The 23,450-nt window shown below is 51.8% G+C and overlaps 1 protein-coding gene across 2 annotated transcripts; it reads left to right on the top strand.

The window, feature by feature from the left end:
- Positions 1–101: 101 nt before the first annotated feature.
- On the top strand, positions 102–17,083 carry IVD (isovaleryl-CoA dehydrogenase). 2 transcript variants are annotated; one of them, XM_062000316.1, is made up of 12 exons: positions 102–239; positions 2,436–2,525; positions 3,953–4,004; positions 6,163–6,332; positions 7,668–7,761; positions 8,360–8,496; positions 9,412–9,508; positions 11,915–12,008; positions 12,806–12,887; positions 13,230–13,334; positions 13,889–13,961; positions 14,717–17,083. In XM_062000316.1, the coding sequence occupies exons 1-12, from the start codon at positions 108–110 to the stop codon at positions 14,848–14,850; spliced, it is 1,260 nt and encodes a 419-aa protein (XP_061856300.1). In that variant the 5' UTR covers positions 102–107; the 3' UTR covers positions 14,851–17,083. The 2 variants fall into 2 exon arrangements, with proteins under 2 accessions (XP_061856300.1, XP_061856301.1); XM_062000317.1 differs by lacking the exon at positions 13,230–13,334.
- Positions 17,084–23,450: the final 6,367 nt, after the last annotated feature.

Below are 23,450 nucleotides of genomic sequence, written 5' to 3'. Positions count from 1 at the left end.
TCCCCTAGGCCCCGACCTCCGGACCCCCCTGGCGTAGGCGGGCGGCGGGGCGGGCTGCTCCCCGGGGCCGGGCCGCGCCTGCGCGCCGGGGCCGGCCCGAGCTAGACATGGCGGCGGTGATGGTGACCGGGAGGGCGGCCGTTTGCGCGCGTCAGACGCTGGGGCTGGTGCTGCGGCGGGGCTGCGCCGGGCTGGCGGTGGACGACACGGTCAATGGGCTGAGCGAGGAGCAGCGCCAGGTACACACCGGCCCGGTTCCCCGGGCTGCCCGCGCCGGCGGCGGCCGCCGGGAGGGAGGAGGCGGCCTCGGGCCCTGGCGGCGCGGCGCCCCGGCGGGGGTGTGGCGGGGCCGGCGGGCGCTGATTGGCCGCGGCCGCGGGGGCGCAGCCTATCGCCGCTCGCGCAGGGGGGGCGCGGCCCGGACACGTGTCCGCCGTGAGCGCGCCCGGCGGTGCGGCCGGCCCGGCCCCTCTGTGCCTCCTGGGGGCAAGGCGTCTCTTCGCCGTAAAGCACCGCACGGCCAAGCACTGGGGGGGGGGGGGGGGGGGGGGGGGGGGGGGCGGGAAAAGTCCATTGCATTCTCCTTAGACCTACCTGATGAGAAATACAATCACCAAAGAAATGATTTGGATGTTATCCTCTCAAGAGAAGCGTCGCAGCTCTACCAGCTTACCCTCTTGCCCAACAGGGGACCTAGAGTTTTAGAATAATAGTTCTTAGCTTGCTGTTTCATCCTGTGTTCAACAGCAGCATCATGCTGGTCGTGTGCCAGGAGAGGTTTAGAGTGGAGATTAGGAAAGACTTTTTCCCTGAGAGGGTTGTCAGCCCCTGGCCCAGGCTGCCCAGGGCAGTGGGGGAGTCCCCAGCCCTGGAGGGAATCCCAAAACAGTGGAGCTGAGTGACACGGTTTAATTTGGCAGTGTTACATTAGTCATTGGACTCAATGATCTTAAAGGTCTTTTCAAACACAAATGATTCTGATACCACCTATTCTCAGCTGCCCCTGGGCACAGACTGGAACTTTGTCTTCAAAGGGTTGAGCCAGACAGGCTTCTGCCAGTGAAACTTTTCCTTGGTGCTTCTCAGGCCTGGAGCTATAGCCTTACTTTCTAGAGACTTATGACAGTGCAAGCATATGGATTGACACAATAAGCCTACTTGCTCTTGCTTCTTTCTTACCACAGAATTGTTGTTTGTCTTCATGATTTATAGCCTCCTCAGCTTGAATTCACTTGATGTTTCTTTGAGCTTCTACATTTCACCAGTGTAAAAGGAGGAAAATATTGTTCCTATTGATCTGAAGGAAAAGAGGAAATAAATCTTCAGTAATCCTAGTGAAGCTGTGAGTTAGCAGCACTGGAGCTTATAAACTGGCTTAGAGTATCAGGGGTGTCTATCACTCAGTTGCTGATTAAGACTTTAAGTTACGATTTTAGGCTTTTTTTCTTTTAAGCTTCATGCTCAGATTTCCTGCTGGCCCATCAACTTTGTAACAGTGGAAACATGTCAAATGTTTAAAAACTGAAGGAAACAAAAATCAAGAGAGGGGAAACTTGTTTTGATGGTGCAGGGATCCAAGATCTGGGTAGCCATGGAAACAGCATACCTTTTAATTGTAAAAAAAAAAAGACTGCTTTGGTTGTGGGGCTGAAAGAGGGGCTGAGAAGCCTGGGCATATTTTGGTTTATTGCTTTTGCCCCTTCTGCAGGTTCTGGTTAAACAGCAGAGACTTTCAGTCTCTAAGAGTGTTCCTTTACCAGCATTAATTTGTAGGAATAAAAAGTCAAAAGGGAAAATGAGATGATGAAAATCTACCATAATATCTAGACACAGGTTTTTAAGTCTGTATAAAAAGATATTGTGTGTATTTTCTTAATATGTGTTTAGACTTCAGCAGAATACATACATGACTTAGAGAAAGAGTGAGATCTTTAACCCTTGGAACAATGAGCATACCTGGCTTTGTCAAATTTTCCCCCTGAAGAAGATAACAGCATAGGTTGTGTCACTGCAGTTTGATACACATTTTAATCACTGTGCATGCTTATTACAGGCATTTGCATCTAATTAAATGGAACCAAAAGCAGCTACTGGATGGGGATAATACAGCACACACACTGTTCATCAACTTTCAAAGTTTCCTGACCAAAAACATGCCCTGAAGCACTAATGTAGGCAGTACTTGAGTAGCATTCCCTCAGGCTAGGGTAAGACTGTTAACCTTAAATGCTGAGAGGAATTTAAGTACATCAGTAGCTCCCCTTTAAATGACTTTCAAGGGCTTTTCATAGGGCCTTCCAGACAGTAACCCAAAACATCAATTTCCTTGTGGTCTTATGCTTCTGGGTTTGTGATCCTGAACTCTCCTGGCAGAGAAATATTGGCATCTGTTGATGAGATGTAACCTATGTGTTTCTCCTCGTCTCTTTTCCCAGCTTAGGCAGACAATGACAAAGTTCTGTCAAGAGCATTTGGCTCCAAAAGCCCAACAGATTGACCAGGAAAATGAATTCAAAGGCATGCGGGTAGGTATTTCATGTGTGCATTTAAAATAGGTGGCAGTGAAAGCCTGTCTGGGCTTTGATCTGTGCATTAGTCCAGCCAAAGGATCCCAGGAACACATGCATTAACTTTTCAAATGTGAAAGTCAGAGACAACAATTTTTTGATTTCCTGTTTTATCTCTTGCTAACAACTTTCAGCAACCTGGGGCAGAACCCAGCCAGCATCAAGATAAACCACAAATGATAATGGTCTTACCTGGATTCTTACCACAGCATTTCTGCTTGGTGCTCTTCAGACTCTTTCTTTAGTATGTGTTTTGTGGTGTTCTAGCTAGGACCTTTTCTTGAGCACCTGAGTTTCCTCTCAAACGTGTTATGAAAAGATTGTGTGCAAATGCTGAGATGTAGTCCATTGACTGTCAAGCTGAAACTTGCCTTCCTAATAAAAACAACACATTTGGTGCAACGGGAGGGTTTGATGGATGAAAATGAGGGATCTAACTATTGGTTTTCATAAGCTCCATGAGACTTAAAAAGCTCAAACATCTGCTAGGATTTCCCACAGCTCTGATGTTGACATTTCCAGGGATATATGCACAGCTTTGAAGTTAAGTATATGAATTTAGTCTGGTGCACCAGATGTCATCCAGAGCTATTGGATAATACATTTTGAAGTGTCTGGAGACTGTTCACTGATAACTATCTTCTTGCTGGACACTGAGGCCACGTAACAAGCATTCACCTGTGTATCTCTTGTGCAGTGGAGGAGAGGCTGCAGTCTGAAGCAGCAGCAAAGAGGTGGCTCCTGCAGCATAGGCATAGTCCTCATTGGTGACATCCTTTGCTTCTGCATGGTGTCGTGGCTGCTGGCTTGCTCTGTGGTGCTCACTGCCACACACAGCTGATGTGTAATGTCTCAAGTCATCTGGCAGCTCTGTGCCTCAAGCCAATGGGCTGTCACTGGACTGGTGGTGGCAGAGGTGAATGGAGGTAGCAGGCAAAATCAGAGCCAGCAGTCAAGGGGGACAGCTTGTCCTCTAGCACCTGAATTTTGTAGCATCAGTGTCCAGTTCACAAACTTGGTCATAACATCCTAAATACCAAGAGACAGCATGTGAAAGCCTAGAAGCGCAGGTCTTGAAATTAATGGGAGCAGTGGGTTGGCTTTTAGGACTCATCCTCCCAGAAGTAAATCTAGGCTGGTGAACTTTCAGTGAATTCAGCAGACTGCTCCCACATGTAGCACAACTACTAGTGTCCTTAAGTTTGCGTGGGCTCTTAGTCCAAGGGATGGAGCTGCTCCTGCAGGAGGAAGAGGCATCAAAGTATTTCTCTCTGGGATCTCACAGGAATAAGGTAAATTAACATGTCTGGTGAGCTGCCTGGGAAAACTTCGTATGTTGATGCCTGACTGCAAGGCCAGACTGATGGCTTGTTCTGTATTTGTAGGAGTTTTGGAAGAAGCTTGGGGAGCTGGGAGTTCTGGGGATCACAGCTCCTGGTAAGTCTCTTCCCACATTTTACCTTCTGGTGGGTGGCTCTTCAAACAAGAGAGACACTACTTAAACTCACCCTTTCCAGGTCGTAACAGCCTTGTCTGGGATGTGATCTCCTCTCTGTCCAGAAGCTCTTGTCTTCATATTTCTTCAAAACTGCCAGACAACTTTTTTATTCTTCGCCATCTCACAATCCTTTTCTCCTTTTTGGACTTCTGGATGATCACAAAATGCTGCTTTCAGCTTAAAAGTACTGCTCAGGGCTGGTTTCTCCAGATACAGTACATACAACTCAAACATGTTTGTGCCTCTCCAGTGTGAAGCATTAGCCTCAAGTGTTGAAGGAGGAGAGCTATAGATAAAAGTATCCTGGAACAAACATCCATCTCTAATAGGTGGTGTTACAGGGTATAGAACAATGCCCTGAAAAGCTGTGATAACTAATGGAGAGCTGACCACATCCAACCAGTCAGAAGAAATCAGGGTAAATCTTATTCAGGCTCGTCCAGGTTAGTTGAAAAGTGTTTTGATTGATGTTAAAGCTGAGTGAGGCTGCTCTGCTCGTGCTGAATGCACTGGCGCAGCGTAATGAGGAGAAGCCCTTAGTGGAGAAAAGCAGCCAATGGGGCCTTTCTTTCCCCATCGTAAAGTCTGTGTTTCCCCATGTGCGTGTGCAAAGGCTGCTGCAGAAGCAAGCTGAATAGCAATGCCTTGAAATAATGCCTCTGCATTTCTTTCAGTGGCACTGAGTCTGCCTGAAAGAGTCTCTATTTCTGCTTTCTTTTCTCTTTACTCTTCCCAATTTACTGCTGCTCCTGTTTTTTCTCCCTCTTACCTTCTTTCTTCTTTGATGTTGTGCCTGAGGCCTGCAGCGGTTTCCCACACTATAAATAAGCTGTCCCCTCGTGAGTCCTGTCCTTTCGTATTTCCTCAAAGGTTTACCTCGAAAACCTTCCTATGCCCAGGTTTTTTTGCCTTACTTTTGATTGTGTAGCTGTGTGCAGTTTCTTTATTGGCGTTGGTTTTGTTGTAGGAGGTGGAGACCGGGATTTAGGGTGTGAGGGTAACGTGGAGTCGTGTGAGGGCATACGCTGAATTAAATGGCGTGTTTGGGCACTGGCAGATCAAGTCTATTAAGGGAGCACGTTAAATAACAGTGTTTTGGTCTTTAAAACTAAGAGAACTGCTTTGGTTTGTGATTTTTCATTTATTTTATGACAAGCTGAGTTGGGAAAGGCAAATCTGCAGCTGCCACGCAGCTAATGCAGACGTGCCATGTGGAAAGAGCAATTTTGACAAGGCAGCACCATACTAATCACACCGTGGTTTCTGCTGTGTGGAAAGCTGTCTGACAGGATTCTTTTCTTGTACCTCTTGCAGTACAAAGCAACCATGGGCCAGCACTGTTTACAGCGGGCAGTTACCTTGCCTTTCCTGAGGCAACAGCACCGAACCCATCCATTCTGCATGGGTGAATAGAAAATGCTCTGGTTTTGACAGATACGAAGAAATTGTTAAACCCATCCTTTAGGATGTTGAGAGTAAAACCCCAGACTGTGATTTGTGGTAGAGAGAGGTGATTTCAAAGCATAAAGAGCCCTGTAGATAAAGGCAGGAGTCAGAGTGAGTGACATGGGAGGAAAGGCTGCGTCTAATGCCTGTGGCCATGGAGTTAATTTGACAAGTAACTCACAGAGCCCAAGTTTTGCACTCAGCTCTTTAGTCATTCTGGTGATTATATCATGGTAGTGTTAAGGTTGCATTTAAGGATGGTTGACAAGAAGAACTCACTGTTGTGCAAGTGTTGGTAGCATGTTTTAATGTGTCCTTGTACATGTGGTATCGTAGAATCATAGAATGGAAGGGTTGGAAGAGACCTTTAGAGACCTTTAGTCCAACCCCCCTGCAGAAGCAGGTCAAAACAACACCATAAAAGTAAGTTATTGCTTATGCTGAAGAAGTAACAAAATTATGCTGTTAGGAGAAGAAAACTGAAATTCAGAGAGGATGGGGAAAGCCAGAGCTTTCCAGCTCAGGGACAGCATTGGTCAAAACCAGCAGCTCTCTTGTGTCTCAGGCATCATTCAAGACTGAGCCTGACCCTGGGATCCTGGCCATGTGTGTTGTATTCTGTGGTGGTTAACGTTTCTCTCTTCTTTCCAGTGGAATATGGTGGGTCTGCTCTGGGGTATCTGGACCATGTGCTGGTGGTGGAGGAAATTTCTCGTGCATCAGCAGCTGTTGGGCTTAGTTACGGTGCCCACTCAAACCTCTGCATCAACCAGCTCGTGCGCAATGGCAACGAGGCCCAGAAAAACAAGTACTTGCCCAAGGTATGTGACTGGAGCCAGAGGAGGGGAACTGGAAAGTGTTTGGGTTTTGGCTGCGTGCAAGGATGAGTGTCTTTGGTGTGTAGCATTTTAAGCACTAGCTGATTTCAGTTGCCCAGCCTTTAGGAAATGTTATTCTTGCCAAACTTGCCTTTCTATACTTTGTTAGGTTTTGTCTTGTTAATCCATATTGAGCTCAGCCTGTGCTGTGGGCAGCACAGTCCATCTCTCTGCAGCTGTGTTACTAAAGGAGGCTTTGAGGTGATACTGGATGACATTCTTCCAGATTCACAAATCATGTTGAGGTTTCCGAGTGAAACTCCCTGCTCTCCTATTTTACATCCTCTGTTTCTCACTGCCCAAATGCTTGGCCTGCCTGTGCTGATTAACTACACTTGAAACTTCATCACCTGGAATGTTGATGTTTGTGACTCAAAAGCAAGTTAGACAGATTTCAGTCTATAAGTGTGTGCAAAGTACAGTGTCACTTCCTCAGAGCATTGTGCAGCCTGCTGATACATAACCCTGATTTGTCCTCTTTGCTGTTCAGGTGTATTTTTAATGCCCTCATCCACGGCCTTTCAGTGTGAGATGTGCAATCACTTTAGTTCTTACTTTTCTTGGTTCATGATAGAGCGCTTAATGGTACTGAACTAGATTTGAACATATCCCAAAGACTTCTGTAGAAATGCACTGCTGGGTTGAATTGGTTGATCGTGTATCTTAAGCATTAACTCATAAGAGATCAAAAGGAAGAGACAGATAAAAGCATACGGGGAGTTAAAAAAAAGAAGGGGAAAAGGACAGGCCGAAAGGAACAGTGAAGAGGAAGCAACTGCTATGCTAGAGCCTGGTATGAGCAGGCACAGAAGGAGAGGGTCCGTCTGCTATCATGGTGTGGGGGGATCAGGCTATGAGAACGTGGCTAAGAACTTGTGCAGTCTCTTTTGATCTTCCTCATTGGCCTTTTGTGTTTAACAACTCCTGTTTATGCAAAAGGGCAGTCATAAAGCTCAGAACAGGGAGCCTGTAAAGGATATGGCTGCCTGCATGGTTCTTCTGGCACCTCCCTGGAGGTGGTGGTTTATGAGCAGGACTGAGCTCCCCTCACTCAGGCATGAGCTGAATCATCCTTCTTATCACACTGTGATTTGGTTCTGTTCCCTCAGCACAAGGGAGTTCCCAGCTAGGACTTTCCCAGGAACAATGATGCTCCTTTGCTGTTCTTGCATAGAGCAGCTACTGTGGAGATTCAGTGCAGGGAAGAATAAAGGCAGGCTGAAGAGAGAACAGAAATGCCTCTGTTCTTCCCTTTCCTCTGTTTGTCTTTTCTTCCAGCTAATCAGTGGGGAACACATTGGAGCTTTAGCAATGAGTGAACCCAACGCTGGATCTGACGTTGTGTCCATGAAGCTGAAAGCAGACAAGAAAGGTGAAGCCTGTCCTGTGCTCCCTGGCTAGACACCCAACGTAAATAATGTCTCCTGGGAATTGAGACTCACCTCCCCAACACCACTGAGACATGGTGCTTAGTCTTGGGCATACCAGGCCAAGTTCTTCCCTGTGAGGGAGCTAAGGCCTTGGCACAGGTTGCCCAGAGAGGCTGTGGCTGCCCTGTCCCTGGATGTGCTCAAGGGCAGGTTGGATGGGGCTGGGAGCCCTGGCCTGGTGGAAGGTGTCCCTGCCCGTGGCAGAGGGTGGAACGAGATGAGCTTCCAACTCAAATGAGTCTGATTCTATAAAGCCAGGTAGTGAAGACACAAGGTCTAAAAGTGAGCTGTGATTGTGGTGTGGAGGTTGTTGATCTGATGGAGGCAGTGGCAGGTACCTTCGTGTGTCAGGCATTTGTTAAACTGCCTTTGGACTCCAAGGAAATGAGTTTTCTTGAGCCTGGGGAGGATTTGTGCAGGCTGTTTGTGGGGGTCTTAAAGAACATCCTTGGAAGCCTCTTTTGAAGTAAACAGCTTGAGGATGTAGGTGTTGCCCTGTTGTCTGTTGAGAGCTAACAGAGTGCAGCTCTTTGCTTCTAGGAGACTACTTTGTTTTGAACGGGAACAAGTTTTGGATCACCAACGGGCCAGATGCAGATGTCCTCATCGTTTATGCTAAAACTGACCTCAACGCTGTTCCAGCCTCCCGAGGCATAACTGCGTTCATCGTGGAGAGGGTGGGTGTAAGAGCTCTCGCACGCTCGTGGTACCGTGGTTTCGAGGCTAACTCCTTCACCCCAAGTGCCTCACTTGGAATAAAAACTGGCTGGGTTCTGTAACTGTCAGCCCCTTGTTCAAACACAAGTACTTTCTTCCTGAACTGTGTAAACCCGTGAGATTAGTCAGCGAACTGGCCAGCTGGGCACTCCTGCATTTGATATCCCAGCGTGTAACCAGTCTTTAGGGATAGAAATACAGAGAGAAGGGCCAATATTCTAATACAAAAGAGCTTTGTTGGTGACAAAGCTGTCAGAGATACTGGAGGCCTTGTAAACATGTCCTACTATCCCATTGTTTAAGTTCATGTGGAGTTTTTTCTAAAGCCAAGACTCCAACAGAGCTTTATTTCCTCCTTCCCCCCATGTTCTTGCACTGCCTCTTTGGAATGCTGACATGCCCACAGGCTGTTCAACGGAGAGCTCTTGGAAAACAGGAACCTATTGGGATTTTTCTTCCCTTTTAATTGTTTGAGGCTGTGCCATACACATCTCTGTCACCACAAGGAAGACAGGAAGCTCTAGTAACATAAGTAGTATTGGACATGTAAAATCTCAGATCAGTAAATGTTCTGGCTTGGAGTGGTTCAGTTACTGACAGAGCTTGCAGCCTTTGCTCTAGGAGAGTCAGCATTGGCAGCTGTGCAAATAACTTATTGCCTGTTTCAGTGCATTAGAAGGTGGGCTGCACTCAGCTGGTGTGTGCTCCCCACGTGGGGGTGTGTCTCAGCTCGTTTGCTTCCTCTGTGCTGCTTGTTCCTGGAGCAGTCCGTTGGCTTTGATGTCCTTCTGGTACCCTACACGTGTTCATGGACATTTCATTTAGTGTGTCAGAACTGAGATTTGAAATGCATTTTGACAGTCTTGACCTTGCAGGGAATGCCTGGATTCAGCACAGCCCAGAAGCTCGACAAGCTGGGAATGAGAGGGTCCAATACCTGTGAACTGATCTTTGAGAACTGCAAGATCCCAGGTGAGTTGGGTTCAACCCGTGGCAGTGTGCATGTGGTGCTTCCCTGTCTTCTTGATGGGATGAATTGGATCACTAATTGCAGGAGTGTTCAGGCTGTTACCTAAAGGGCTTTGCAGATCATTATCTGCTCTTTGGCAGCCTCACAAGAGAGCTGGTGAAGCTGGAGAAGTGCATCTGCTGGATGCAGTGAATGAGCACATCCCTGGGTAGGTCACTCCTGTCTCGCCCTCGTGGACATGACTGTTAAGCACTGCTTCTGCCAAGCTTCAGTGAGGGTTCCAGAGGAACTTTTGTTTCCATTACAGCTGCCCATTTTGCATATTTGCCTTGAAGTGTTGTGGTTTGTTATTTCTCCCAAATCACTGGAGACCATCAGACACACTTCTGGTTTACCTGTAACATATCTGAGTTCTTCTAGAGTCAGGGCTTGAAAATAGACATCCTTTCCTCCATTAGTTAGTGCAGCAGGGGCCTTGCAATGGCCATTTTTTGTTACTCCAGTGGCTGGTTTTGTTGATGGAATAATCCCAGCCTCTGTCTGGCAAGTGCAGGAGATTCCTTATGTGAACTCGTGAAAATCTGAACTGCGTGTCTGCAGAGCAGCTCTCCTGCTCCCCACACACCACCAAAGGCTGCTCTGCAGCAAGTGGAAGAGTTGCAGCTGAAATCTGACATCCCTAACTTTATTGGATGCCTCCACTCCGAAATGAGCAAGGCCAGTGCTCTGGTCTTCAGCTCATCTCCTGGGTAATCATCCACACAGAGCAGCAGGTTCTCATGGTAACGCCGCTGCTGCTCCTGAGAACTCAGAGAAGCACATCACTGCCGTGCTGGAAGTGAACACACTTTGCACTCTGCCCACCAGTGCTGCTCCTCATCTCCTGCCTTGGGAGCTGAACTGGTCTGATGCAGTTTCATGCACCTGCAGGACCTTTCTCTCATGTCAAGATGTCCTCTAGCACCACAATCCCATCCACCTCAAACACTCCACGTCCTCCTCTGGGGTTTTTCCTCATAGCAAGTGTTGTCTGTGGATTCAATCAGTCGTGTGCCATTGGTCAAAGCTGGTTCACAGCCCCAAGACTTTCTTTTTGCTGTGGTAGGCAGCCAGCAGATCTGTCCCCCCATGCAGTCAGCACCCCTGTCCTGCAGCCCACCACCTGCCTGTCCACCCCTTTGCCCTGGACCTACAGGGAAGCTTTCAGGCTCTTCAGTCCTTGTTTCTCAGGTGAGATGTCATTTTTTAAGAACAGCTTTGTCACTTCATTCTTCTTGCTAGCTCCAATACCACCATGATGGCCCTGCAGAGGCTGCTCTTCTCATGCCACATCAACATGCTTTTCAGTCAGCAGGAGACAATGCAGCCTGTGAGCTTCTGCCACTGAAAACCAGATGATTTATTTCAGGAAACTGTCTGTGTGTGTCCAAGTCTGTCTCATTTTCACTTTGCATATCACACCTCTCAGATCTCCTGTGATCAAAGCCTCCAGGATGTGTCAGTTCTCCTGTATGGTATGATTAGTGGGTAATCTCTGTCCATCCACAGAGCATGGTTGTCAGACTTCAAGAGTACAAGCGTGCTGAGATGAGCCTTTTGTTCCTGCTTCTCTTTTCATACCTGTGACCATCAGCATGTGCTTTAGACTGTCCCAAAGTGAAAGGGTTTCTTGAGGCTATTCTCAGCCTGTTGTCTAATGGGGCTGTTTCCCTCTTCTGTTTTAACAGAAATAATGCTTGTCTTCTGAAAACATTTTTTGTAAGGACTGCCCTGTCTGTTCAGCTCCCCTCACAGAGGGGGGATAATGACTGTGTGTGTTCTCCACTCTCAGAAGACTAATCTGTCTCACTCAGAGGTGTGCTCAGTGGTGAGCTCTGGCTGTTGCTCTGTGTAAGCCTTGGTTCCTGCCTTGGGGCCGCTCAGAGAAGGGACCTGAGCATATCAGCCCAGGTTTTGCATTCATTTCACATGTACACTCTGTAGACATCAGATGGTAATGCTGTCAGTTTGGGTTAGATACAAACTAATGGGTTGATGAAGGGGGCTCCCAGTTTGCCCTCCAGGCTGTTAAGCTTCCTGTTCTTGTTGGTAGCAATGCTGAGCTGAAAGACCTCTGGAGGGCACCTCACTTTTCAGAAAGACAGGCAAGAGAACAGCATCACTTTCTAGAACAGCACTTTGTAACCCTTTGCTGGCTTTTCCTTTTGGGCTTTGCTTGGACTGAAGTGCCATTTCACTGGCAGGGACTATATATACATGAAAACTCAGTGCATCCAGCTCATCCTGAGTGGCTGCGTCCCAGGCCAAAAAGAAGGGTGAAGGGGACTGAAAGTTTGAACACAGGCGCTCAGACTCCAGCTTATCTCAGCTTTGCACAGAAGTGAAACACTTTCCTTTGCTGATTGCAGCTGAAAATGTTCTGGGGGCACTGAGCAAAGGAGTCTACGTTCTGATGAGTGGATTGGACCTGGAGAGACTCGTGCTGTCTGGTGGGCCACTGGGGTAAGGGCTTGGCATCTTCTGTAGGTTGTGAGGCCAGAAGGATCTCTCAGGATCAGCAGCAGCTCTTGGTGGGATGTGTCTAGAACAGAGAGCTGAGGTTGCTGGGGCAGAGTTGGGGGAGGGAAGCAAGACAGAAGCAGGGAGATGTCACAGCTGCTGTGGACTCCAGCTGTGTCATAGCTGCCTGCTGCTCTAATGCTAGAGGGGACTCAGCTCATTTGCATTACTGGTTCCTTAAAGTCTAAACCACTTTCCAGACTGTCACACAGAAGGACCACTGGACTGAGTGAAGGGTTTATTCTTCATTTATTCAGTCCTTAAACTCCCTGGTAATTATTTTTACCCTACAGTCATTTTGTCCTCAGGAGCAGTCTCCCTGCACTAGTCCTCCTGTGCACAGATCATCTTCCCCAAAGCAGAAGGAGGGGTTTTTCACTCCTCCTCCTCTTGCCTGTGGGTTTTTATGGCATTGGTGTGGTACTCCCCGAGTTGGTGTTCTGTGGAGATGCAAGGCAGCACAGACTGTCCTGACTACAGTTATAAGAAAGCTCTTCACCTGAATTAAGGAGGTGAGACCTTACCACAGGATGTCCCAAAGGAGCAACATAGAGAGCAGGAGAGAGGAAAATGGGACCTTTGGATTTCATTCTTAGCATTGTTTCAGTGGAGCTGTAGGAAGACAGCAGCATATCACTTTAGGCATGAGTTGCACTTCCAAGGTCTCGTTATTATTAATTAATAGTCCTGATGTCTCCCTTTTCTTGTCTTCCTTTTCCTGCATGCTGTGCTTTTCTTAGGCTCATGCAAGCTGTTCTTGACCACGCAATTCCATACCTACATGTTAGAGAAGCGTTTGGGCAGAAAATCGGCCACTTCCAGGTGAGGCAGAAAAGGAACTGGACAGTTTTAGTCACCTCACTTTTCTCTTTTTCTCTTGAAAAATGAGAAGACAAAGAGCTCTGTCATGGGAGGGCTTTGCACAGAGGAGACTGTCTAGAGTGTGTGCTGGGGCTGTGTGATGTGGTGAGAAGGTGGAAGGGCCCCTGAGCACGTCTGGGAGGCTGTGACTTGACAGGATCTCCATCTGCCTCCTGTCCTCCTGCTGCATCCACATCTCCTGAGTGGTGTGTGGTTTATCTGAAGGGTTTTGGGGAGGAGGGATGCCCAGTGCTCGTGCAGGGAGTGCCCTTCCCCTGGCTGGTGCTAACGTGCCTCCCACAGCTGATGCAGGGGAAGATGGCTGACATGTACACGCGGCTCATGGCCTGTCGCCAGTACGTCTACAACGTGGCCAAGGCCTGTGACCGGGGCCACTTCAACGCCAAGGTGAGCTGGCTGCTGCCCAGGGCTGGGGGAGGCCCTTCCCTGCGCTCCCACATCCCAAGCAGGGAGGAGGTTCTGTCCTGGGGGTTAAAGGGACTCCTTCACAGTCCTAATGCTTTATTTCCACCACCACCCTCCCAGAGGAAAGCAGAGGAAAGCCTCGTTCTCTAGCCATCAGGCTGGGCAGGGTCAGAGGGTGTCTGTGGGAAGCCAAGACACAGCACTCTGACCGTCACAGGGGACTGTGACAGTCAGTGCAAGTGTTTAGCACAGAGCCCTGTATCCCCATTCAGATCGCTCCTGTGGGCATGATGTGCATTTGTGAGAGACCAGCTCCCTGTCTTCATATGGCCTTTACAGACCTGACACCAGTCTTCTGTGGTGACAGACAGTGCTGCAGCTCCTTGCTCACTGGGAAATGAATCCTGTTCCTTTGTGATCATGTAGTTCAGGCTTGTTAGCAGATGTCTGCAGAATGATGGGAAGCTCAGAACAACATGGGGATTGGAGCCAAGGAGGTGACACCTTTGCCTGTCACCGTTGTGTTTCTTCTTTAGGACTGTGCTGGAGTGATCCTGTACTCGGCAGAGTGTGCTACCCAAGTGGCTCTGGATGGGATTCAGTGTCTGGGTAAGACCCTGCAGCATTTGTTTCTCTGATTGCTAGAGAGAGCCAAGCACAGGGCAGGAGCATTACTCCCCCCTGTCCCACCCTCAGCACCTGAAATCCTTGAGAGCAAACTAACCATGAGCAGCAATGTGCCCTTGTGGCCAGGAAGGACAGTAGCATCCTGGAGTGTGGGCAGCAAGTCAAAGGAGGTTCTCCTCCCCCTCTGCTCTGCTGAGGCCTCATCTGGAGCCCTGTGTCCAATGCTGGGCTCCCCAGCTGAGGAGGGACAGGGAAGTGCTGGAGAGAGGCCAGTGCAGGGACACCAAGATGCTGAGGGGCTGGGACATGTGTGTGGGGAGCAAAGGCTGCAGCCCTGGGGCTGCTCAGCTGCAGGAGAGAAGCCTGAGCTCAGGGGCACCTCAGCAATGCTGCTCAGTCCCTACAGGGTGGGTGGCAGGAGGCTGGGGCCAGTGTTTGGGGTCTGGTGCCAGGACAAGGGGCAACGGGCACAGACTGGGACATAAACAGTTCCACTTGAAGACAAGGAGCAAGTCCTTTGGTGCTGAGGGGAGGGAGCCCTGGCCCAGGCTGCCCAGGGAGGGTGTAGAGGCTCCTCAGGAGGTTTCCAACCTCACCTGGACACGTTCCTGTGCCCCCTGAGCCAGGGGAAGCTGCTGGAGCAGGGTCTGGGCAGCTCTGCAGGGCCCTGCCAGCCCCCAGCACTCAGGGATTCTGTAATCAGAGAGGACAAATGACTCTGGGCTTCTTGCTGGCAGGTGGGAACGGTTACATCAACGACTACCCCATGGGGCGTTTCCTGCGGGACGCCAAGCTGTATGAGATCGGGGCGGGCACCAGCGAGGTGCGCAGGCTCATCATCGGCAGGGCCTTCAATGCCACCTTTCAGTAACACCCAGCAGGGGAGAGGCAGCACCCCGACCACCACGAGGCCTTTCAGCATCGAGGCTGCAGAGCACAGCTCTCTTATGTCCTGCTCACCACTCACTCGTGGACTCCTCTGCCTGCTCTGTGAACAGATGCTGCTGGACTGGGCTTGTGGACACAATGAATCAGTTGGTGGTGTGGAAGGAGGAGTGTGTCTTCTCATGCTCATCCTGATCCAGCCTGCTCATGAGCCATCCTGGTCTGCAGCCTTGCAGGGCTGAGGGGGGACACCACCGTGCAAGCAGGCTGGTGAGCAGCGTGCCTGAAGCGAGAGGCAGCCATTGCTGAGCACAGTCAGCCCTCCCCCACCAAAAACGGACCCCAAGGGAACAATTCTGTTCCTTTACAGAGCCTCTGAGTGCCATCAAGTAGCCAACACTTACACATTGCCACGGGAAGGGGCAGCTTCCACCGTGGGACCCCCACAGCAACCCCTGTCACGGCGGTGGCTGTCGGGAACGCTCGGGCATCATCCACCCACAGGCAGCGGTTTAGGTGCTGGTTCCTAAAGCCTCATTCAAACCCCTCCATCTGTTTCTTTGCACACTTCTTTTCCTACCCCTGCTGCTTCTCAAGAGGTCTCAGCGTGGCCCCAGGGCTCTGCTCCCCTGCCTGGCTGCCTCCCGCCGTGCGATTCATGCCGAGGTGTCGCCATCCATCATCCCGGCAGCAGTTAAAGCTCAGACCTGCATTGTGACGTCCCTGAATGGGGCAGGCAGGAGCACGTTGACTTTTTGGGTTGGGGTTATTTGTTTTTGTTGGGTTTTTTTTTCCCTGAAGGTTGTTCTTTTTGACAAAAGCATGTGCTCACACTCCACCTGCAGCTGGAGTCAGAGCGAGCACGGCGCCGTTGGACGGGCTTTTCAGTGCACGCTCTGTCCAGCAAAGTGAGGTTTACTTGGCCTTGTTCAGGAAAATGGCACAGGCTACTGCCAGCCTTAAAGAGTGAATCACAAAGGCAAGCTGGATGTTGTAAATATGACAGAGCAATTAGTTAAACAGTTGCCATGCAGGCAACCTCCCAGCAGCTGGGACAGAAAAGGGCTTAAAGCTTGGCGTGTTGCTTTTGGCTGCAGGTGACATCTGTCTCTGCTGGGACAGCACACTAGTGCAGAACTTGAAAATGGCACAGATTGAAGAAAAGCTCACTTTCCTGAGTGGCCAGGCAGATCACCAAGTGTTTATAAAAGCTACAAAAGTTCACTTCAGAGAGCTTCTGAAGGGATGGTGGCAGTGCCTTCGTCCTAAGCTTCCCCTTTACTCTGGGTGGAAGATGGCTGTCCCTCTGTAAGTGTCCCAGGGTTCCATGTTCAGCCTTAATCTCTGGATGGAGGTGGCAGAGAATGTACAGAGGTGCGCTGTCAAGAAAATCTTGATGATCTGCCCCTGGAAATGCTTTGGACAGGAGCCTTGGAGCAGGTGGGAAGTGCATGTCCCATGTGAAACGCCGTGTGCTGCTGGATGTCAGTGTGAGGGTTCGTTTCTGTGACCCAGAGGGTGATCACAGATGTCATCATCTCTTCGACATGCAAGTCACAAAAGTGCTGCAGTTGCTGCACCCCAGTCTTGTGTCCCCTCAGAGCCTCAGGGCAGGACTTCCCAGCTCAGCCCAGGTGCTGTGGCAGGTTCCTGCCGTGGTGGGTTGGGGTGCAGCCCCTCGGCGCCGCCTTCTGCCCGGGGTTTTTCCAGCTCTTTAATCCAGGAATGACTCACTGCAGTTTTCCTTGAAGGCTCTAAAGAGAACAGAGGAACTGAATCACTGTGCTCTGATCCAGCTCCAGCCAGAGGAGCTTCTCAAACAAGTGTTCCAGCCACGTCAGGATGTTGGGAGGTTCAGGTCGCTATAAATAGGTTTTCTAAGGTGGAAGGGCCCTGTGGGGTTTGAAAGCCATCCTCTGACATTGGAGAGGTCTGGGTTTTAATGCACATCATAAATAATGCCTTCACTTTCTAGGCTGATCAGCACCTTGGAGTTAAAGGTAAAATGAATCAATGTCTAATGCATCATGGGACAGGGTGGAGGGAGAGATCCATAAATCCTCAGCAGGGTTATGGGCTGGAAAGCTCACTTGTGCCTAGGATGGCTCTGCTTGCACTGAGGAGCTTCCACAGTGGTGTAAAAGGGCTGGGGAGGGCTCTGCGAGGCGTAAGGGTTTTCATTTGTATATCACACTAATAAAACAGGCTCTTGCTGGGTGGTTTGTGCTGCTGGGGGTGTTGCTGCTGCTGCAGACCCTGTCCAGTTCCTGTTCCTGCACATCCCAGCTGGGGACAGCATCACTTTCCCTCCTTCCCCCTCCCTCTTTCTCACCAACCTCAGCTCTTTCCCCTGACTCACGTTTTTGCAGTGACACATCTGGGCTGTGCCTCAGGCCTCCTCTGGAGAGCAGCAGAGCTAACAGGGAAAAGGTGTCGGGGTGCTGTGCCCCTGGACGGGACTTTAACAGCCTCTGCTCCGGAGGGCTGATGGCAGCTGTCTGTGGCTGGCGACAGGGCAGGGTCAGATGTGCTGCCCCTTGCCTGCTTTTTGGGCTGCTTGCCCTGTTGGCAGATGGCTACTAAGCAGAGATAGCAGGGAGAGCAGAGGGAATTCATGAAGGTAACGTTAGTGCTCTTTGAGCAGGGTGTGTAAAGCTGTGGGGGCTCTGCATGAGGCAGGTTTGTGAGGAGGCACCTCGTCACTTCGTGGGAGTCCATGGGGATTGCCAACCTGTACCCCACAGTGCCTGCCAGCTGAGTTTGGAGGTACCCCCACAATAGTTCTGAGTAAAGCATTCCTCCTGTGACATCTGGGTAGGTTTTGCAGGTTTCTTTGCAGCTCACTGATTGCTTGAAAGAAGTAAAGCCCCAGCAGGTTCTGGTGCTGGAGCTGCTGCCCCCTGGGACACCCCCTGGGGGGGAGCTGGTTCCTCACTGTGTGCCATCAGCTGCTCTGCAGCCTGGTCCCTCTGGCTGGACACCTGATGGAAGAACAGGCTGAGCACGATGTGCTGAAGGTGTTTGGCACGAGGATGTGCTAACCTTGGGACCTCAGCTGCAGCGGGGTGGGTGCCTGAGGCCAAGGCTTCCCCTGCAGAGGCTGGCTTCCTGCCCTGTTTGGAGCACTGGAAGGTTTGGGTTGCACCCTCCTGCCCCTTCCAGCTCCTCAGCTGTACAACCAGCCTGTGATAAACACCGGCAGCATTTGCAGGAGGACCCTTGTCGTGTCTCTGTATGGATGCCCCTTCGCTCTGAGTCCTGTCTGGAGCTGTTGGCAGGGAGAGGCAGCAGTGCAGGGAGAGCTGAGCTGTGCTGAGCAACGGCGCTGCCAGAACGGCCACGGAGGTGGATTGCATGCAAAAACTCAGAGCAAGAGTGGAGGATGCAGTGGAGAAGACACTGTAACAGGAGTCCTGCCTCATGCTTCTCCAGGCTGAGCTGTGAGTAGAGCAAATCTCATCTGGTCTGGCGAGGTCAAAGTGTGGGGAGCCGTGGGAGGGGGAGTGCAGCAGCAGCCTCACAGGGACCCGTGGGAGTTGTGTACCCCCCCCAAACACCTCCTGAGTCCCACAGGCACCTGCTGGGGCTGCCAGGTGGGATTTGTGGGCTGTAGGATGACTGCTCAGTCCCAGAGAGCCCTGGGGAGGGCAGGAGCCACCACTCCCGTGCTCGTGCCTGTGTGTGGCACAGGATGCAGTTTCGTGCCTGAGGGGCTGGTCCACGCAGGGAAGGGAGGCTTTGGTAACCTGCAAGGAGGATGATGTCTTCCTCCCATGCTGGGCTCTGCTGAGCAATTTCAGTACAGGGTGACACATAGCAGAAGTGCCTGTGAGTCTCGTGCTGAGGCCAAGCCCTGCAGTGCTGCACCTTCCCTGCTTGCCAGCAGCTCTTCAGCAGCTCAGCTCCTTTGGGCTCTCATTGGCAGCACTGGCCGTGGTTGCACAGCTCTGCTCTGTCACATCTGTGTTTCCCACATGTGGGTGAGCTGGTTTCTTTGCCAGGGTTGGGGTGAGTCTGTGGAGCCACGTGCTCTCGGTGCCACGGGTACGGGCAGGGAGGACACGTTCACCTACGTGTGCCCTCCTGCATCTTGGCACGGTGTGCCAGGGCTGGGCAGGCAGCTGGCAGGGAGGGAGCAGATCCTGCGGCACAGCTGTGCCCCACACGCACCCCGAGCCATGGCCCCACAGCAGCACGTTTCTTTCAATGTATAAAGGAGTTCACAACTGTGAGGGGGAGACAAAAACATTCTTGAGGCGAGGGGACAACATTGTGCAGGGGGGAGCAGGGGGAGCGGGGATTACAGCAGCACAGCCCCGGGTTGCACTGCCTGCACCTGCCAGGGCCTGAAAGGCTGATGCTGAGCAACAGGCAGCTGATGCTGAGGCCCAGTTGTCAGCCTGAATGGGGGGGAAAAGAAAAGGCTGTGATGGGTGCAGTCGCCAAAGGAGATGGCAGGCAGCCCACGGCAGGGCTGCAGCAGGCAGGGCCAGAGGAGCTGCTTCCCCCGGCACGTGGAGCCCTGGCTGAGGATTTGTCATTTCAGAGGGATCCAGGAGAAACGAGATGATCCTGAAACCCCAAAGAGCAGGAGCTCTCCCCAAGCCCTCCTGCTGGCCTCTGCCCCAAGCTGCCATGGGGAGCAGAGGGGTGCAGTGTGTACCCCCAAACCAAGCCCTTGGGACAGGACTGCTACAGGATCCTCTTTCCCTCCCCTTCCCAGGCAGGAGGATCTGCTGTGCACAGGCACACACACTGCTATAGAATCACAGAATAATTTGGGTTGGAAAAGCCCTTGGAGCTGCTGGAGCCACCCCCTGCCCTCACCCTGCCCAGCCCAGCACTGACCCACGGCCCTCAGCACCTCAGCCCCACGGCTTTGGGATCCCTCCAGGGCTGGGCACTGCCCCAGCTCCCTGGGCAGCCTGGCACAGGGGCTCACACCCCTCTCAGGGAAACAGCTCAGCCTCAGCTCCAGCCTCAACCTCCCCTGGGGCAGCTGCAGCCCCTTTTCTCTTGTCCTGTCACTTGGGAGTAGAGACCAACCCCCAGCTCACCAGAGGTTCCTGTCACAGAGTTGCAGGGACAGTGGTGGTGGGGCAGAGGTGCCCTCCAGCACAGGGACCAGAGTGACACTTGTGTCACTCAGTGTTGTCATCCAGAGGTGCAAATGTGGCACAGAGCAGGACAGAGAGGGGCTGTGGAGCTTCTGGAGGGTGTTTCAGGGGACTGAGAGGCTCTGCACAAGCACAGCCCCCTCCTGCACAGGGATGGCTGGTGTCAGAGCTGGGACAGCCCAGCTGCCAGATTTTCCAACCCTCTGTAGAGTTGGCTGCAGCTGCCTCCTGTAGGGGAGGCGGGAGTGAGGGCGGCTTCCTGCAGCTGCCAAAGGGATGGAAATAGCTTGTGTGCCTCAGGTGGCTGCAGGGTGAAGGGATTGTGCTGGATCCATGTTCTCCCTGTGAGCCAACCGTCCCCTGGAGCAACTGTGCTGGAGCCTGTGTCCTCCCCGTGACTTGCTGCAGAGCAGGGAGCTCCACAGCTCCAGCAGCCCGTCCTTGGTCTCAAGAAGCTTCAAACCCCCGGGAAAGACAAAAGCAGCAGCTGGCTGGTGAGTCCAACCTAGAGGAGGGAGGCAAATGGTTCTCTGTTCAGCCCTGCAGGGTCCCTGCTGTGATTCAGCACCCGGGTGCTCCACAGCTCTGGGGTGTCTGTGCACAGCTCTGGGGTGGCTGTTTGCAACAGGCAGACAGCAGAGCAGCCCCTAGGCTCAGCACATGTAACACAGCACCGAGTGCATCCGCTGATGTTCTTTATTAACGCTGCTGGGGCTCATCCAGCTGCTCTCTAAAAGCCTGTGTGTGGGGAAACCTTGCTGCCAGACCACTGAGAGATCACCTGTGTTCCAGGGAGTCCCAGAGCCCATTAATAGCAGTATTTGGCAAAGCATCACCCTGGGAAGTGTCTCTAATCCCTGTCTTCACAGACGTCCACCCCCAGGAACTGGTGGACGCTTGTCTTGGCCTGGTGCAGCCTCTCCTGTTCCCTCAGCCTCCCCCACATCTGGATGTCTGGGGTCTATCTTGAAACTTTTATAAGGGGAGAGGTTTGAGAGGCAAACTCTGACCTGAAGGGGAACTTGGAGCCTGTTTCTAGACATAAGAAGGTGTGAAGGGCACTTTCTTTCCTGGATCTTTACGGGAACCATGTCCTGCCCCCCACACTGGCTCAGTCACAGCCTCCTTGCTCCCAAGGCAGCCCCTGGCTCTCATGTCCCTGCTGAGACCCCTGCACAGGGATTGCTGTGCCCGTGGGACCCAGCCAGGACTCTGTTTCCTGCCCCAGGGGGTGACTGCCGTCCAGCACAGAGATACCCACCCTCCTTCACACTCATTCAGCACAATCCAGCTATCACCAGCAGCAGAGACGTCTCCCTGCAGCTTTTGTTGTCACAACCCCCCTTTCATCTCTATGTGTCTGTTTTCTTCACTGCAGAATCTCTCTGGAGCCACAGGCAGGATCAAGCCCTTTTTGGCTGTGTTCCTCTTCAGGCACATCAAAACCCTGCTGCCCCTGACTGCCTGAAGCTGCTGCTGCAGCACATCGGCTCCCCTCGGCCTCTGCCCCAGCCCAGGTGCAGGTGAATGTCCTCAGGGGCTCACACAGGAGACTGAGCCGTCCCCAGGAGCAGGAATCCTTTATCTGCCTTTGCTCCCTCAGCCAGGGGTGCAGTGGTGGGAGGCTGTGCTGTGCTGCAGCTCTCCTGGCCAGGGAGCCGTGAGGAGGCAGAGAGCAGATGATTTGAAAGCCAATGTGCTACAGCAGAGCTTGTTTCACACTTGCAAAAAAAATGAGGCTGTTTTCTGTCAAGTGCAAAAGCCAAATGCCATGAGTTCACCCTGAGCTCACCTCTGGGTTGTTATGCACAAGGGCAGGGGGCAGGATCAAGCCCCCAAACTGCAGGTGGTTTGGAGGGGCACGGAGCAGGACGTGGCACCCAGGGCTGCAGCATCCTTTGGGGACAGAGGACTCACAGAGCAGCAGATGCAGGAATAATTGACTAATAATTGTCAGGCTCGTGAGTTGAAGCCTGCCAGGTGAATGCCTTCCCCTCCTGAGGCACTCAGCTGTGCTAAGGAGTCAAAGAACTTGCCCAGGGTCATCACAATGGCAGAAAGAAAACCTGTGGGCTTCTGAATTGTGGTCACTTTACCTGTCCTTGTGGTTAAAACACAAAGCTTGGTGCTACTGGGCCTGCATTTGGTGTCCTGCCATCAATTCATCTTCTGCTTTGCTCTGTGGAATTACAAAGCTCTTTAATGTTTAACACACCGTGCTCTGCAGGTACATCCATGCTGCAAGCAAATCCCCTGCCGGCAAGCTGGGGCAGAACCCAAATAGGTTGACCTCCAGGAATGTCTCATGATGGAGCTTTTTTTCTTGAGCATCACATCATTTCTGTGCTTTCTGGCTGCAGCTCCCCCCTGCCCCCATATCCCCTCTGAGCCTGGGGCTCCCAAAGCACACGCTGCAGGGTCAGCCCTGGTCCTGCACCTCTCTGGACAGAGACCAAAATCAGCCTCTTCTTCTTCTCCCTGCCAGATGATGGAGGAGGGATAAAGAGGCAGAAAACCCTCAGAGCTGCTCAGAGAAATCAGAGAAAAGGCTGAGAAGGGATTGCATGCAGGCAAGTCACTGCTGTCATTAGTCCAGTGGCTTTAATTTCTGCATCTCTTGTTCTGCCTGTGCCCAAAGAGCTAATCCCAGGTGCTTACAATGGACAACGTCATTTAAATCAGTTACCTCTCCATTCAGAGCCATCCAGCCTCTCCTTCCTTCCCTGCACATCCACCAGCCACATCATTTGTTCATCCTAGGCTGCACTTAAACATCTGCTCGGGTGCCATTTGAGTTTGCCAGAGCATTAGCTTTAAAATGTTACAAAACACAGCACAGGTGGCAAAACCAGGAGCGAAGGATCGTGGTGAGAGCAGAGCTGGGCTGGCCAGCGGGACTCAGCCCGGCTCCCCGGGGCTCCCTCAGCTCAGGGACACGGGCTGGGCTCTGAACGCCAGGCAGCTGCACCGATCACAGGGGCTTCCCCATTTCCACCCCCTCCCTGCACCGCTCTGGGCGCTGGAAGAGGCGAGGAGCAGGCTCGGGGCTGTGTTGCTCTGTCCTTGCTGCAGCAGCAGCCTCCTGCCAGGGGCGGTAGTTCTGGCACACGAGCTGCCTGTAAAGGAAACACCTTTTTCTTCTCCCCTCTCCAAAGTGGGACGAGCAGGCTTTGATGACACTCTCCATCCCAGCCCTACTAAGGTGAGAGGAGCCAGGTCCCAGTTGTAGCTCTTCCCCCAAACGCAGGGATGTGGCTGCTGGAGAGGTGCCACGTACAAAGGTCCCCATGTGCAGGCAAAGCCACATCTCCTCCAGCACCACATCCCCCTTTCTGCCCCAGCAGTGCTTCCACCCATCAAAAGAACAACACTGGAAGTCTCTATAAGCATCTTCTCCTCTGGCCCTCCTCGGCTGAGTGGCCCCTCCCTGCCCATGAGGCAGCAAAACTCCCTCCCCCTCGTCTCTGAC

This window comes from Colius striatus, chromosome 7 (genome assembly GCF_028858725.1).
Source record: "Colius striatus isolate bColStr4 chromosome 7, bColStr4.1.hap1, whole genome shotgun sequence".
NCBI lineage: Eukaryota > Metazoa > Chordata > Aves > Coliiformes > Coliidae > Colius > Colius striatus.
Note: the sequence above shows the minus strand (reverse complement) of the source record. Positions and strands in the feature narration are given on the sequence as shown.